The following is a 16,906-nucleotide window of genomic DNA, read 5'->3' as shown; positions in this document are numbered from 1 at the left end:
AATTGTATTACAGAGTGTTTAAAATATGTGGAAGTAGAGAATATTTGGCCCAAGTTATTCTTTTTTCTTGAGGAATGATATAGATGATTGTTTTAACTACTTGTTTGGTTTAGCTGTTGTGTGTTTCCATACATTTGAGAGGAGTGTTTTCTGGCCTTCCCTCTTTCTTCACAGGACCAGCCTATCGTTGATAGCATTCCATCCGGTGACTGCAGCTCCTCCACAGCCAGTAAGATACATTTATTTCTTAGGTTAAATAAACAATGTATTCATAAATGTATGAACTGGCTGTCTAACCTTCTCTCTTTCATCACAGGACCAGCCTATCATCGATACCGTTACACCCGTTTACGCTGCAGCTCCTCCACAGACAGTAAGATGCATTTATATTTTAGGTTAAATAAACAATCCATTTATAAATGTATGAACTGTCTGCGTCAGAGTTACACTTGTCCGGCTGAGCTCAAGTTCAATTTATAATCTTACACAGCAGCAGATCGAGACCCAGCCTTTTCTTGGATACCGGTCCAAGAAACAGGACAGAAACTATTACAACTAGAATGGGCACTCGGTAGAGCGCATACCTTCGCATATCACAAGATTGGGCATTGAATTATGAACATTTTGGCATTAGTTGCATGCCAATTGGATAAAAATTGACCGTGCTATGGTAAAAAAGAAGATTTTGAACTGTTCATGAACTTGACCTTTGACCCGATCGATCCCAAAATCTAATCAAATGGTCCCCGGAAAATAACCAATCACAATTCCGAGCAATGCGACTTTAAGCAGTTACCAATGGCAGGGCTCCAGACTGCGACCAAATGGTCGCATTTTGCGCCTAAAATTAGACAGTGCGAGTAAATTGTTCATCAACTCGCGCATGCGCGACCAGTAAATTAGCAGATTTTTTATTTTTGAGTTTTTAAATATTTTTGTTGCTGACAAACTTGTTCTACACTTCAGCCCACTATAGTTAGCGGTAATGCCTGAATGACTGGTTTGCTAACCGACATTAACTCCAGAAGAAGAAGAAAGGAGACGAAAACCGAAGAAGAAGGCTGGCCTGTGTGTGAGAGCGGGGAGGGGGGGGGGGATGATTGACAGCGGGAAGGGGGGGATGACCACGGTTATAGGCTAATGTGTGAAAAGAGGCGGGTCTTGTGGGTTATCGCGCGAATCCAAAGATTTGACATAGCGGTGTCTCCTGTAAACAATGGACAATGGCGAAGCGGACTATCAGTTAGTACTTTCTTCCTAAACCTAATGATGTAGAGAAGACAAATCCATAGAACGAGTCAGACTCAGATTGTGAGGAAACTCTCGTGGCGAAAAAACGCAGGAAATTCAGCTTTCGCGATGAGTGGCTGCGCGAGTTCACCTGGCTGAGGTATTTCAGGGAGAGCAACTCAATGAACTGTAAATTCTGCTGTCGATTCCCACAACATGCTGGGAACACGAAATGTGCTGATAAGACTGGCACAACACAATTAAAACACGACACGCTGCTCAAACACAACGCCAGTCTGAAACATAAAATGTGCCGCGACCTGTGCAATGAAAGTGCAGCTCCACTCCCAGTCGCATTTAGAAGACAAGAGGCTGCTAACCAGTGCGCCGAGGAGGCCGAATTCAGGGCTCTCAAGTGTCACGCATTGAGCGTGAGACTCACGCATTTCGGTCTTACGTCACGCACTCCCGCCACACATCGTATTTCTCACGCTGAAAAAACCTCTCGGCTATTTAATGTTTTAATTTGCCGCAGCGCGCAAACATGAGCTGGCCGCGCTGCCCTCACCGTGGAGGAATCAAGCGCTCCCCTGGAGTTCTGCTGTGAGGAGCCACTTATCAGCCAATCCCACACAAAAAAAGGGGCTCCACAATAGCCAATCAGAAAACAACCCGTATCTGTGTAAGATTCAATCCAGCAACCAATGAAAATATAGCATCCTGGAATTGCGCGCGACTGACTAATATCCGAAAATTGCGTTCTGGGGGGGGGGGGGGGGGGTATTTATCAGTAATACAGTAAAAATGATGGGAACACTTTGCAAGTCGATTTATAAATTTTCTGCTTGCGCCCCTAACATTTTAAGTTAGGGGCCACTGTGCTCCTAATAAAAAAAGTTAGTCTGGAGCCCTGAATGGAAGCATTGACATGCGAGTTCAGCCTGATATAATTACATTTACACAGCATTAAGGCTTAGAGGATACCTGGGAAACTCATGAAATCAGGGAAAGGTAGACTATGAACAGATGATTGTTTTAGTCATTGAAGCAGTTTTAACCAAAAACTAAATGAATTTAAAATGACGTCTCGTGAGGAGAGCGTAGAAGACGTGCAAATTCAGGGAGTATTAAGTAAAATAAATAAGTGGTATGTTGCAGCGAGTGCAACAACGTCCAGCCTCACCGCAACAGGTGAGGAAGTCCCCGAGGCCTTCAGGCTGAGGGCAGCAACGAGCCGGCAGAGGGAACCAACAAGAACAACAAACACAATAAATTTCAGTGAGCTTTATTAACAGAACTTTCAATCGAATTCAATAATATTCAAGACATCTTTTAAACTTGAGTCCATTGTAAAATTAGCGTCACTGAAAACGGTGCCAATTAAATAACCAAATATTCATAAAAGAAACTCTGGCTTTAAATTCTTCCTTAAACTTGGAGACTTTTTAATTAAGGTTAACTCCACTTGAACGTTTCATTTTGAAAGCTAAAATAAAATCCAAGGGCAACTTTTTTCAATCCTTTTGTAACTATTAACATAACTTTGGAACTTTAGATCTTATAATGTTTAATTGCCCAAAGGCTCCTCCCCATTATTTTTAACTGATGCATCACTGAGGAAAGAATTCCCTAACGGACTCCTCCCACATCCTCGGAGGAGGATCAGCGGCCAGATTGAACACAAAAGCTGTGTTTACGTAAATGTTTCAGAACCATCGAGAGGATGAACGTGTGCATCAGGGCAGCAAGAGCAATAATTTAGCCAGCCCACAAATTAAAATAAACACCTTAAAGAATGAGACAATTTAGTTACACAAACTATCCAATTAAATTGCCCGATCTGACGGGAGATGCTCTCGTCTCAGTCTTTAAGGTTCTCAACATGGCAGCCAGGCAGTGAAGCAGCATCCCATCAAAAGGCAGCAACACACTGAATCTTGATCGTAAAGTTTAGCTCTGAGAGGATCTGCTGTGTTGTTTCCTGCCTCTGGCTGACACAACAGGCAGCTGCCAGGCGCCTGCAGTGAGATCCCCGTTCACTCGGCTGACGCTGCATTTAGTTTGAATACGTGGAACAAATGCAGACCTCCCACCCAACCAAAACAGCCGAATTAGAAGTACTTGTATTTAGGACGCATTAATAGAGCCGAGAGAACAGGGATCAGTCCTAACCAATGAGAAATAAAAGTCATTTTTAAACTCGACATTATCACACGATTTGGATTAGTTGTTTTTTTAAAAAGACGTTCAATTAAATGTGCAAATGTCCGACTTCTCATCGATTAGAACAGTGTAAAGAGCATCTCACCATAACAAAGGGGAACCTCAGTCACAAAAAGGTGTCCGCTGACCAACCGAGTGGTCAGAGACCTTAATGCAGAACGAGGTCGTCGTGTCGCATGAAAACACAAAACTGTATTCCAAACCCAACATCACAATAAAGGGCAGCGAAATAAACCGTGAACTCAGCAGGCTGAGGGGCCCACGTTATTTTCTTCAAACAAGCAGTCAGACTAATGGTAATCTGTCATCCTTCTCGCCCATTCGCCCGCCGTGCCATTTGTTTAGATTTTGTGCCTCACACTTTCTTCCCATTTGGGCGTTGTGGGCGCACAGCGCAGAGCGGCCCGTGTTATTGCCTGATCACGTCTCTGTGCGTTAAGTGCAGTTCAACCTGCTGAGGTTGCATTTTCTTCTTTTAAATGAGGCATCTTTTGCCAGCTGGATTAATTAAAGCCAGCTAGCACACAATGCACAGAGTGGATTCCTGCTACATTTGAGGTCAGATGCATTTGGCAAACGTCTTGGAAAGGGGGAACATAGATCCACAGCGTAGTCAACATTTGTGAAGTGGCGTCGCTGTGCTTAGAGCAGAGAGAACGTAACGGCCAATACCGCCGCGGAAAACTAATCTGACAATTTTGCTGCACCGAGAGGAGTAGTACGACTACATGATAGAATATCATTCATCTTGCGATCACAACACTCGCTATAAGAGATCTTAGAGTGCGTCACAAGGTCGGTTTCAAAAGTTAAGGCTGGGGACAACAAATAATTCATTACTCAAATGCATGAGCTTGACAAAGCCACCTGTCAAGACTGAACACTGAACTGGGAGCAGAAGGGCAACAATTTAAAGAATCTTAATTTAAGTGCAACATTGAAGAATTGCACTCTGAAGGGGCTAAATATTACACGTGTACTTCACCTCCAAAGAAAATGACATGCACAAGCCATTTTACAGGTTTTAGATTCTAATAAATTCTGCAATTTCTAAAATGATAAATAAATTCACAGGCCGATATTGCAGATCAAACAAAGTGAGGCAAACAGCCTCCAGTGCCAACAAGAGGGGGGTGTGGGGTTCTTTTCAGTTTGTTGGCCAGTCTTTTCTACTCGTTTAAAACAATCTTAAAATTAAGGTATTTACACAAGGTGGAAGGTGCACCCCACATGTTGGCTGCACAGCTCGCAGAATAAAGTATGGCCATCCGTCGGAAGGTGAAACACAGGACAAAGAAAAAGAAAAAAAATGCGTTCCCACAATTAAACTCCACCAGAAGAGGAATCCTCATGACTGCTGCGGCTGCATATTCATTTCAGTGTTCCGACACTGAAGCCCAAGGGAAGGATGTGGCTCTTTTAGAAGCACAAGCTTCTCCACCAGCTACCAGGCAGTCTGGCCGTCTCTTGAACTAAATCCAGCATCTCTGTCCATGGAACATCCAAGCGGGTCCTCTTTACCAGCCAGACTCAAGTGCAGCGAAGCCAGCAAAAAAAAGATCAGACCGGCTCTCTCCTCATCTCCATTGATGACTCAACCAAAAACAGATATGAAATCATCTATGCGGTCGGACGCTAAATTAGTGAAACAAATTTTCAAGTCGGCAAATGTGAGCGAGTGGTATGAAGCAAGATGGCGAATAATGAAGGGTTGTTACTTTAGAACGAGTTGATCTGCTTGTTAAGGCACTTGATACAAATTTGTTAAAACTTCTCAAACTAAAACATGGAGTTGTATAGCGGTCCGTTGGTGCTGGCTTTGCGTCGGTGGTGGAGTCTTCACAATGTGCACTGATACATTTAGACTTGGTCCCGTGCTTTCCTCCCAGTGCGTATGTCTTCAGGGTGTGATGGCGCAGCACAGAGCCCAATAAAAGGGCAAATGAGTTCTTCCGAAACGCTTCGAATCAAAATACACATTCCTTATGGTGGCATCCAAAATAGGAAACTGGACATAAAAAATTAAACGAGGACTTCAAGACGGGGGTTCGGGGGATGAACAAAAAAGGGGAATGGATGTTGGACTGATCTGTGAGAGAAAAGAGGAAAAAATAAGTTAGTTGCTTGGATAAAACAGTCGCATAACTACAGCTCTATTTACATTAGAAGTCCAACAATGACAAGTTTAATTAGACACTATGTAGTTCCCACAACAGTGAAGACTTTCCTTGTAAAATTCCAATACTAAAACATGCATTTCCTAAACCATAAGAGGCATTTCAAATAATTTCCACAACAAAAAGAAAACACTTGTGAGATTAGTTATGTGTAGACAGCAATATATACATTACTGGTTGATGGATATGAAAGACTGAACACAGAAAATGAATATATATATAAAACACTTCCAGGATTAGTCTTTAAAATTGCGCAGCCGAATGAGTTCAGAACTGTCATTATCCCTCCAGCCCGAGTGCCATTCGAGTCTTATGCAGCGTTCACCCCTAAAGAGGAGATCCCACGCAAAGTCAATGCACAGAAAGAGTCTCTTGACGCCGAGACGCTCTGCCCGTCATCACCGACATCGTCCCGTTGGTGAATCCAACTGGCTGCTGATACTCTAGTAGCGCTGGAAGCGGCAGTTATTCAGAAGGAGTCGGTGAAATTCACCGAGCTGCGTGCCAACTAGGGTTGGGTACCGAAAACCGGTGCCAATGTGGCACCCGGGTCAAAACGCAACGCACATTTCGGTGCCTGAGCCGATTGAAAATGAAAAAAAATATTTTTAACTTCTCTGGTGACTCCGCCCTGTCAGCAGGTTACGAGCCTCTCATATTTAACTTTGACAGCGGAGGCTGCGCTGTGTGTGACTACGTGAACCCGTGTCGAGCACACCAGCGTCAGGCTGGACGAGACGGGGAGGCCGTCACCGGTCCCCCTGAACACGTGGAGACCGATGATGACGAGCAGCCGCAACTCAGATTAGTACCGGAACGTGTATTGCAAGTCTTGCATTCATAAAAGTAGGCAAACAATGATATATACGAAATATACACACATATATATATATATACACACACATATATATACACGTGTACACACAATATTATTGTTATGAACACAAGCACGTTGGATGTTACGTTTGTGGGACGTCCACAACGAGTAAAACGCACAAATAGTGGTTAGTTCTTCCATGGTGGAAATTATAAATTTACAGAGTAAAGCCATGGAGATAAGCCCCGCCCCCTCTAAGGCACAAATGATGCTAATAAACTACAAATAATAAAGCAAGTAAAGCTTTAGGTGAGAACGAAGCAGAAGAACAATCCTCTTTAATTGTGAGGGTCTCCGAATGAGAGTGAGCACTTTCAGCCAAAGAGAATCATCACGCCTTCATATTTGGTAACAAGGTGGATCTGATGCGCTTGAGACCGACTGCACAAGGGCCGTGTAACTCACAACCTCCGGGGGACACTTCTCAGTGATGCTCAGGAAGTTTACCGTCATGTAGAAGACAAGACGGGGTGTATCCCTTTCAAAGTTCAGTCAATGGAAGGAATCGTTTGTCTGGTTCATATTTTGCTGATATTTTGTCTGAGAAGAGATTGGATGGTTGCTCCTGAATCTGTAGGTTGTGAGGGTTAAGATACTCTTCAGCGTTTGCATGCAGCCAGTAAATTGTTGATGGCAGAATAAATAATATTACCCTTGGGCCGATGTATATTTTGTAATCCAAGATGTACAAAAATATTGTATATGGATTCACCGACCTCAAAATACAGGACATTTGAAAACAAAGAGTGAACTTACTGGCTCACGGCTAGACCTCTTCGCCACTCTCACTGTGGTACTCTGCCACATATAGACTCTTGTCGATGATGCCAGGGATGGGCTTGATCTCCGTTCCGAGCTGCTCCTCAATCCCCTTCAGATTGAAGCGATCATCATAAGTGATGAGGTTAATGGCGAGACCCAAGTGTCCAAAGCGGCCTGGATATCAAGGATGTGAAGGTTTAAATTAATATTGTATCATTGTTTGCAACCCACAATAAGTCTTTAACCAAGAAGAGCGGCAGCACCGAAGAAAAAACTAACCACAACCAATATGAGCTCTCACCAGATCTCCCAATGCGATGAAGGTAGGTCTCTCCCAGCTTGGGAAAGTCGAAATTGATTACAACATTCACAGCTTGAATGTCAATTCCTCTTGTGAAGAGATCTATAAAAAATAAATTAAAACACAAGAAATTAAAACATATTGTGCATTTGGCCCAAAATATAGTATCTGCAGAATAATAATTTCTAGACAAGCAGCAATTTATTTCAACTGAACGGACTCAAAAATATTTAGGTCAACAAATTGATAGTGAATAGTTTCAATACTTATTTTCTGCAGTATTGAAGTACAAGCTGTGCTTTCTGCCTTTACATTGCAGCAAACCATGTTTGGTCACCACTAGGGCTGCAACAACGAATCGCTAAAATCGATAGAAATCGATTATTAAAATAGTTGGCAACGAATTTCATTATCGATTCGTTGTGTCGCGCAATTATTACGGCACTCAATAAGTCGCGGAGTAAAAAACAAAGTTGAGTTGAGCGCAGAGCGGCGCAGGGGAAACCAGAGCGGAGGGAGAGGAGAGGAGAGACGCAACGCTGCGTTGTGAGAGCCAATCAGCGCTGAGCTGCTCCTCTGTTAATGAATCTAATTGGCTGCTGCTGCTCACGCGGCGCTGGAAGCGGAAGTCCTTCACGTCGTCGGAGACATTCACGGAGCTGTGTGCGCCTACGGGTGACGTCATGAACCCAGACACCAGGGCGCTACATGTTACGATGTGTGTGGCATTTCCACAAGAGTATAACGTAGAAAACGTGGTTATTTATTCCGTTGCGGATGGCGAAATCCGTATTTTTTTCAATTACTTTTCTTGGCCTGGAAATAGCCATTTAAAAACTCCATGACTTTTCCAGGTTTTCCATGACCGTATGAACCCTGTTTTGAATAAAGGGTTGAAAATTAAGTTTAAAAAAAAAATCAGATTAATCGAAAACATAAACAGATTAATCGATTATCAAAATAATTGTTAGTTGCAGCCCTAGTCACCACACCAGGTCGTTTGCAACCTCAAGCTTTTATAACTAGTCTTTTGATTGCTCTGACAAATTCTATACTGATTATATACAACATGGTTAAAGTCATTCATGAACCAACTTCCTATTCTTGGCCGTTTAGCCATGAACCTTTTCCTTGGTCTTTTCTGCCTCTGCCTCCTGCTCGGGTTGTCACGATACCATCATAACTTTGACACGATACCCGTCATAAATATGATTTCCCAGATACTAGAATTCGATACAATACCATGAATACGATACTGGTATATTTATCTAATAGTAATAAATAACTTATCTCTATGGTTCCCTTTTTACCAGCGTGTTCCTGTGCAGCTTTATGAACACTTAACAAATGGTATTAGCCTACAGCAAGATATTTCGCTTCACCACTTACCAGTGCAGACAAGATTCCGGCAGAGGCCGTTTCTGAAGTCATGGAACACACGGTTGCGATGCTCCTGGAGAGCAGAAGAGAGATGTCACGTGAACCTCATGTGGTGGATTCTGGTGTAAAACTTTAAAATTGCTGTGGAAGCAGGGTATGAGTCTATCGCTCTTTTGTTATGGTCTGTAAAACATTTTACGATGTAAAATACAATCCAAGCTTCCAAACTGAGTCATAATTTGAATACTTTACATTCATTGAAGAGGTTTGCCGTGGCAACCGAACCCAGTGCTTAGACGTGAACCAAATCCATTTGCCTCTCCTGATGCTTGTAAAAAATATGTATATATATATTTTCGCTGTCTGCCAAATACAGAATAATCCCTGATTAAAGGCAACCTGTAATAGTAAATGACAATACGTGAAGTATATGTTGTCCAGTTACCCAGGTCGCATCTGGAAAAAACTAGTAGTGGCAGCAACTCTCCAGAATTAGAGCATTGGTGTGACCTGAAGTCCGACACAAATAAATGGTACACGCACATCTGTGCAATGCACCACTTTAATTAATGCACACCAAAAGCAATTGTAGCAGCTGTTCTAGGACACAACCATGGCCACCCTGTGTATTTTGGTCTTAAGCTGGTAGAGCTGGCATTTCGGAGGCAGTATATCGAGCTGACCTGTCTCATCTTGGCATGAATGTAGAAACACGAATAACCAAGCTGGGAGATCTTCTTGGCAAGGAGTTCCACTCTCTGTGAGGAGTTGCAGAAGATTATCGACTGGTTGATCTGGAGCTGTAAAAAAAGAAAAGAGCACCAACAGCAGTAAATCCTGGTGAAATTGTGAGGATTCTAGCCATTTGTCTAAGTATCTTATCATTTACATTTAATGTGTGCAATTCAAAACAAAACTGCCAACAAAATGAATTAGGACTGGTAAAAATACTCATAGGACAGCATTTGGATAAAAAGACTGAGTGAAGTTGGCATTTTACAAAAGTTTTAATGACAGATCTGAAATTGAATAACACGATCATAAAGTGCAGAAAGGCAACACTTACCCGAGAGAACAAGGTGTTAAGGCAATGGACTTTTTGCCTCTCAGTTACATAAGCATAATACTGAGTCACACCCTTGAGTGTCAGCTCCTCCATCAGGTTGATCTCATAGGGTTTCTGCAAGTGTGCATTCTACAAAGCAGGTGAAGACAGGAGTTGTATTAAAGTTGTGCTACATATTATGGAGGCAGATTTGCTAGTTAATAACAAATGTTGAAACGGTACTTTAAAAAAAAGGTTTAATGAATAATATTTACCATAAACTTCTGAACGCTGACAGGAAAGGTTGCAGAATAAAGCAAGATTTGCCTCCGTTTGGACAGGAAGCCCAGCATTTCCTCCATCATAACCACAAAGTCCTGAGACAGGAGCTTGTCAGCCTAAGGAGCAGAGAGACAGAGAAAAGCACATTGAGAGCCGTCGAAAGAGAATGATTCAATTGTAAAAAAAAAAAAAAAAAGGTCACTTTTATTTAGGAAAATGCCATCCTGGTCAAACAGAATAAAACAAACAGTTACTTACTTCATCCAGAACGACCATCTGCACTTGATTGACTTTGGCCAATCCTTTCTTGATGAGGTCTAAAATTCTCCCAGGAGTGGCAATGATCACATGTACTGTAAAATAAATGAAGCATTGGTAGAAAAAGGCAATAGATATTAAGATACACAGGATCTTGACAAAAGAAAGGCAGTGTTTTGTGAATGTAAAGATCATGTCCATCACAATGACAATATTCAGAACAACCACCTAACATTGTAGTTGTGATGTGATCTCTTTTTGACAATGTTCAACCAAAGAGAGGACCCCTTAACATCCAACCAAAGACAGAAACATTCAACATCCAAGCAAAAAGGACAGAAACCCTCGACATCCAACCAGGGACAGAAATCATTAACATCCAACCAAAGAGGACAGAAACCCTCAACATCCAAGCAAAAAGCAAACATTTTTTTACATCCAACCAACGATCACAGACACCCTTCACATCCAACCGTAGAGACAGAGCCCCTACTTGTCCACAAGGTTTTTATTTGCTTATCTAAAAACCCATTCTGTAACAAACTGACACATTCATTGTCTTTAGAATAACATGAACATTTTGCCCTTTTAGATGGAAATGAACACAGCATTTATAATTAAGACTGTTTTACAACATCAAGGTAACAACATGTGGCAATTGTGAAGTTTACCCGTCTCATCGAGTCTCATGATGTCATCGCGTAGGTTGGTTCCACCTGTGGTTGCCATTACCTTTACTCCACCCATGTGTTTGCTGACCTGGATACTTATTTGGCTTACTTGCAGAGCCAGTTCTCGGGTGGGTACTATGACCATAGCTGGAAATATAGAGACAGATACTTGTGATAACACCCACATTACCCTGCACTAACTTAGTAATTGTGACACTTGGCACATAGCTTTTGCTTAACCCTTAAACCAATCAACACACAATTACAAGGAGAACCATCTTAGGTACGAACACAATTTAAGTGGTCATGTGCAATTAGTCTGCCGATATCTATAACAATCTCTCACTTGTAGATTGTACATTTCATAACTTTTGAGCAGATTTGTGTTTGAAATCCTTTGATTATCACCTTCTCATTGCAGTCATCTATTGATTTGCTGTGTCAATTATTTTTTCTCCAGAGATTTTTAGAATTAAGCATTTAGTCTTTATTTCAGTGACGGTACACCTTGAGTGACAAAGCATTAACGGCACAATATTTTCCAATTCCAGGTCTCTTAACTCTGCTGCTGACTGTTGGCACTTCTGGATATATGGGGCTGGACTTGCATGCTATTATTGGGGCATTGCTTGTGCCAATCTTCTATTCTCACGAGCCAATGCTTATTTAAGCACGCGCCCTTCATCATGTTGGTCATTTACATTGTTTTCTCAAGTTAGAAGTGTTTTCTGAATCCGACGTGGCACACTCGAACGCGCCGGACACGGAAAAAATGAGAAATGCAAGATAAGTATACAAATATGTTCTTGTCTTGATCCAGTTTAAGACGCCTCGATTCATGTTTTCTGGCATTAGATACAGTGGCGACAGAAAGCAGTTGTACACATTGGACAATTAAATTAATGTCAATACTCCATTTAAATGAGCACACAATACATCTGCAACAAACCAGGATTTGAACTACAGAGACTGATTTACTACCAATATTCCCTTTTGAAATGCTGAACCCTTTAGAATTTGACAAATGAGTGATTAATTAAAATTAGGAAAGAGTGACATGTGACATTTTCTGCCACAGTGAATGTCAGAAGGTTGAGCTTCCTCACCTTGTATGCAGTCCCTCTTCAGGTCAATGCGTTCAAGTAAGGGAATGAGGTAGGCTCCACTCTTTCCCGTGCCATTTTTGGCTCTTGCCAAGATATCTCTTCCTGACAGTGCAATGGGAATGCTTTCCTCCTGCGCAAAAAACAGTCATGACAGATTTATACAAAGTACTACTTGGTATGGATGGGTACAGTCAGTGCATGTTTGGCAAAGTCAATTATGTTTGCTCCAGCAAAAAATGGTCAAACATTCAATAGTTGGTCAGTTAAGTAACATGTAGAGTGACTGGATGGAAAGTAAAAGAGCAACAGTCCAGGGTCACAGGCCTGATAATACTGGACATGCCGATCAGGCTGTTCCGAAAAGCAGGTTGAACCCTTTTGGGGTAGAACGAAATGGGTCAGATAAGGAGGACTCGCAGGATCATCAAAGTAATTAAAATACAGTATGGGACCAAAAATGTACAAAACTTCATGGCAATCAATGAGTTTGAGATGTTAGTCTGTACCGCAGTGGTGGACTGACCAACATTGCCATGACTCTAGTCACAGATGTTAATAGAACATGGGAGACAACTCGAGACTGCTTTACAGTATTTATTTTCTCCTGCAGGAGACAACTATAACTCTAATGTCCTTCTGGTCCCACTTGTTTCCCCTCTGCTCCCTCAGCAATGCAAAGAGCACTGTGGGGGCCAGATGGAAGATATAAAAACATTGGCGTTCCAGAAGCAGTTATGTGCAGCAGCATTTACACAGCAAACAAAGAATACTGATTAAAAATAACAAGATCACACACCCAACATCATCAATCAATTATAAATACGATTCAAAAGTATGTTGCTGATTTTGAAAGTCAGTCAGTTTTGGTAACATATCAAAGTCATGGTGCTAGAATGACTGCCAGGGTCTCAAATGCACCCAACTCTAGAATTATGAACACAGGCACTTCCCCAAGCACAAAGACCGTCTTGGTCCAGCTGTCACAAGGGATCAAAGCTGAGTTTTGTCTGCATGTACCTGGATTGGAGATGGCTTTTCCCAGCCCATCTCAAAGATTCCCATGAGCAGCTCCCTCTTTAGGCAATAATCTTCAAACTCGTTGCCTTTAGTTGAAGTCACATCCTACAATCATAACAATGATTAATTAGCATAGGTTTGGCAAGTTTGACAGATCATGGGACTGTAAACTAGTGGATTAGGTTCTACTGACAATGAAAGGGTATACAGTTAATGCCACAAACTAGCTACAGTTTGGAAATTAACATAACTCAAATCAATCCTTTGCAGATCCATGCATTACATTTCTCTTTGAGCTTGAATAGAAGCAATGTTGACACTAAAGCATAGTATGCTGAAAAAATAAACAAGTTAAGAATTGCACCTTGTTTATGATAAGAGAATATATATATATATATATATATATTCTCTTAATAATAATAATATATATATATATATAGTGCAAGAAGGCCAGCCAATTCAGAAAATGTGCTGGGTGTTTAGGAACAGTTTAGATAGATAGATATATATTTTATTAATCCCCAAGGGGGAAATTTGTCATAGCAGTAGCAGCACCAATAAACCAAACACATATGAATAAAAAATATATATATATAAAAAAATTAATTAGTCTTCATAGCATTAACAATTGAAACTTCCAAATAATAAAAGAACCATCTTGTACCAACCGAAGTTTTCATCCTCGTGTCTTTAGGGGGCAACTTTAAACTTTTCTTCCAGTCATCTCCAGGCCTGTGTAGGGTTAAGTTAGTGTAAGCAATATGCATAGCAAGGAACAGTTTGTAATAATTGTGCCAAGGTGTAGAGAATGTCAAATAAAAATTCTTGTATTTGTAGTATTGAATAACTTACTTGACAGCATTACTTGTCGGGCCCAGTTGGCCGTTGCCATTGTTGATTGTGCCTTTCATCTGAATAAGTTGCTGTTGAGGGCCTCCTCCACCTCCACCTGGTGCTCCAGGAGGCTTCACTGAGCCTCGAAGCTGTCCATTCTGGTTGGACAAGCCCAAAATCGCTGGGGTCTCTGTCCTGGCGGTACTCATGCCTACTTAACTTTTCGAAACCAATAGCAAGGATTTGTTGAGACACTTCTCTAAATGAAGAGTCCAGTCTGCTGCAACCCTTCTAGATTTAAGATTGCAGTTCCCTTTTCGGGACTAAGAATGATCCAAATGTAAATTGTTCAAACGTGTCACAAGTTGAGCAACAATGTCGCTGTGTCTGGACCGTCAAGTGTCAAATTAAGCAAATGCACCCATTTAATTTTCAGGAAGCGTGAAAGAACGTATTCCTTTAGCAAATCAGGTAATCTGCCATTGTCGTATGGAATATACCAGAAGGCGGAGCAAGCTCTCAAGTATTGGCAGACTGTTTCGCTAACTAGCCATCTTGTCGAGCTTCACTGAGCCGCTACGTCCTCTCAGGTTTCTCCAACCCTGAAACATACAGAGACAAAGTGTTAAAAACATCACAGGCGAGAAAGCATGCCACCTGTGTGGCAGGAGGCGACGTGCTGCTTTGAGAGGGTACAGATGCGCATCGAGGTCAAATATAGTCCAGCGGATACATAACCAGCAGTAGCGCAGGACTGCAGCCCCAAGTTTTGTTGAGCTGGTTAACATGAAAACAACGTTGATATTGAACATAAAAAATACATACGTACAGGTGACGCAATTTGAACGCATGTGCAGTTTAGTGGATGAATATCTGGACACATGTACGTGTATGTTATACCGGGCGTCTCACTAACGTCAGAGGGGAACCGAGCTAACTTAACGTCTGTGCTAACCACCGGACTAACGTCATCTAGCTCCGTGCTAAAGTTATGCCGTTTCGGTATACAACGTTACATTGGTCTCAGAATATGTTAAATACAGTCTGTGTTTCATAATGCTGGCGAAAATAGAGCGTGACACTTTTCCTAATGTTAGAGAACAAACCAACACAACTTGATATCCAGCATCAACCAGTTAGCTCGCCATCTTTCCTCGGCTCGCTCAGCCGAATCGAGGGCTCGGTTCGGTCTGCTGGCGGCTAACAAACCGGCTAACGATGGCAAACCGTAGACGCTGATTACAAAAGTCACCGCAAAACCACTGAGAGTCTGTTTAACAACCACCCAGTCATGTAAACAGCCTAAATGTGCACGCACTTACCTTGGATAACTGCGATAATCGGTTCTCTATGCTGTGTTTTTAAGGTGTACCAATCTTTTTTTAGCTGACTACGAAAGAGTCTCGTCAACCAAACGTTCAAGATGGCTTCCCCTCGTATTTGTAGCCGCCCCCATCCAACTCATCAGCTGATTTCATTTTAAATCAGCGAGTTGACGACAGGGCGTCAGGGCTAAACGAAACTTTCAGACCATTTTAAATTGGCATCTGCTGATCCCCATCTAGCAAACCCGTAGTTTACTCTTTTATTCAAATGTTTGTGGCACACTATGTTGATCTGCACTTCACACATTTCATTTACTTACACAACACACATACACACACTTCATTTTCATTTACACTACACACGTACACACACTTTGCATTTTGCACACTGTCTATATTTAATATTTTTATATTTAATTTAATTTGTCATTAGTATTGTATTGTGTATTGTGTATGCATATATGTTGTATAGATACATATATATTTTATTTTATATTTTACTTTGTATACTTCTTGTATACATCTTTATCTTTCATCCCTGTTTTTTATATTTTATTTTTTATTCTTGTGTGTTTAGTTTATTGGTGCTGCTACTGTTACGACAAATTTCCCCTTGGGGATTAATAAAGTCCATATCTATCTATCTATCTATACACTCGTGGATTGTGCGCGGCCTCAATTTATTGTTCTTTCCAGATTGAAAGTAACAAAGTGAAAATAAAAGGGTGTTAGAAACAAATGGCAAACCCAGAGGAAATACAGCCTATACATAAATAGTATGTCCCTGTCACCCACCATATTCTTTATGTACTTTATGTTAGAATAATATTGTTGTTGTTGTATAGATAAATAACGTGACAGTATTGTATATGCATTGCAGTTAAGTAGGGCCTACTGCTCCATATCATACTGTAAAGCTAGGATTTTAAAGCCTACATAATAATGACAATAATAAAGTATTTAGGGCGGCATGGTTTTTCTGGTTTCATACTAGAGCTGCTAGCAACAAAATAGCCACAGTCTGGTCTGCTGGCGATGGAGCAGCTCCACTGGGAGCTGGAAGAGGAAGGCCTTGCTCAAGGGTTCTTCAGTGGCTTCCACCGACGGCTACAGTAGCAAACTTGACTTTCTGCTCCGACCCAAGTTTCTGTAGAATCATGGTAAATTAAAAAATAAGGGCTGTATTACCTTTTTTATTATTTTTTATTAAATAAATGATGCAATCAATAAAAATAGAACTGATACCAGTCACAAAGCTGGATGATGTCTGTGGTGATTTCTATCACCAACATGTTGTTGTTATTGTATTGTTGTTATTTATGCCTGGATGTTGTATTCATTTGTGAGGGTGTGTCTTTTTTTCCAAAACATATTTAAATATATCGGACCAGTTTAGTAATGATTGCATTGCTTGTCAA

General features: G+C 41.3%; 1 protein-coding gene across 1 annotated transcript; it reads right to left on the bottom strand.

The window, feature by feature from the left end:
- Positions 1–2,499: 2,499 nt before the first annotated feature.
- ddx6 (DEAD (Asp-Glu-Ala-Asp) box helicase 6) lies at positions 2,500–15,573 on the bottom strand. The gene is made up of 14 exons (XM_056441360.1): positions 15,486–15,573; positions 14,182–14,765; positions 13,998–14,061; positions 13,330–13,434; positions 12,313–12,442; positions 11,207–11,353; positions 10,536–10,630; positions 10,271–10,393; positions 10,017–10,145; positions 9,634–9,750; positions 8,960–9,023; positions 7,571–7,672; positions 7,264–7,443; positions 2,500–5,542 (listed from the first exon to the last, which is right to left on the bottom strand). The coding sequence occupies exons 2-13, from the start codon at positions 14,370–14,372 to the stop codon at positions 7,274–7,276; spliced, it is 1,437 nt and encodes a 478-aa protein (XP_056297335.1). The 5' UTR covers positions 14,373–14,765; positions 15,486–15,573; the 3' UTR covers positions 2,500–5,542; positions 7,264–7,273.
- Between the last annotated feature and the right edge of the window lie 1,333 nt (positions 15,574–16,906).

This window comes from Pseudoliparis swirei, chromosome 20, assembly GCF_029220125.1.
Source record: "Pseudoliparis swirei isolate HS2019 ecotype Mariana Trench chromosome 20, NWPU_hadal_v1, whole genome shotgun sequence".
NCBI lineage: Eukaryota > Metazoa > Chordata > Actinopteri > Perciformes > Liparidae > Pseudoliparis > Pseudoliparis swirei.
This window is presented reverse-complemented; position numbering and strand designations above follow the sequence as displayed.

What these genes read in the sequence shown, in the direction of transcription:
- ddx6 (XM_056441360.1), bottom strand. Translation starts at nt 14,372, where the DNA reads ATGAGTACCGCCAGGACAGAGACCCCAGCGATTTTGGGCTTGTCCAAC. An exon ending in CATGAGACTCGATGAGACGG is followed by an intron (nt 10,631 to 11,206) that starts GTAAACTTCACA and finishes TTTATTTTACAG; the next exon opens with TACATGTGATCATTGCCACT. An exon ending in TTAACACCTTGTTCTCTCGG is followed by an intron (nt 9,751 to 10,016) that starts GTAAGTGTTGCC and finishes CTTTTTTTACAG; the next exon opens with CTCCAGATCAACCAGTCGAT.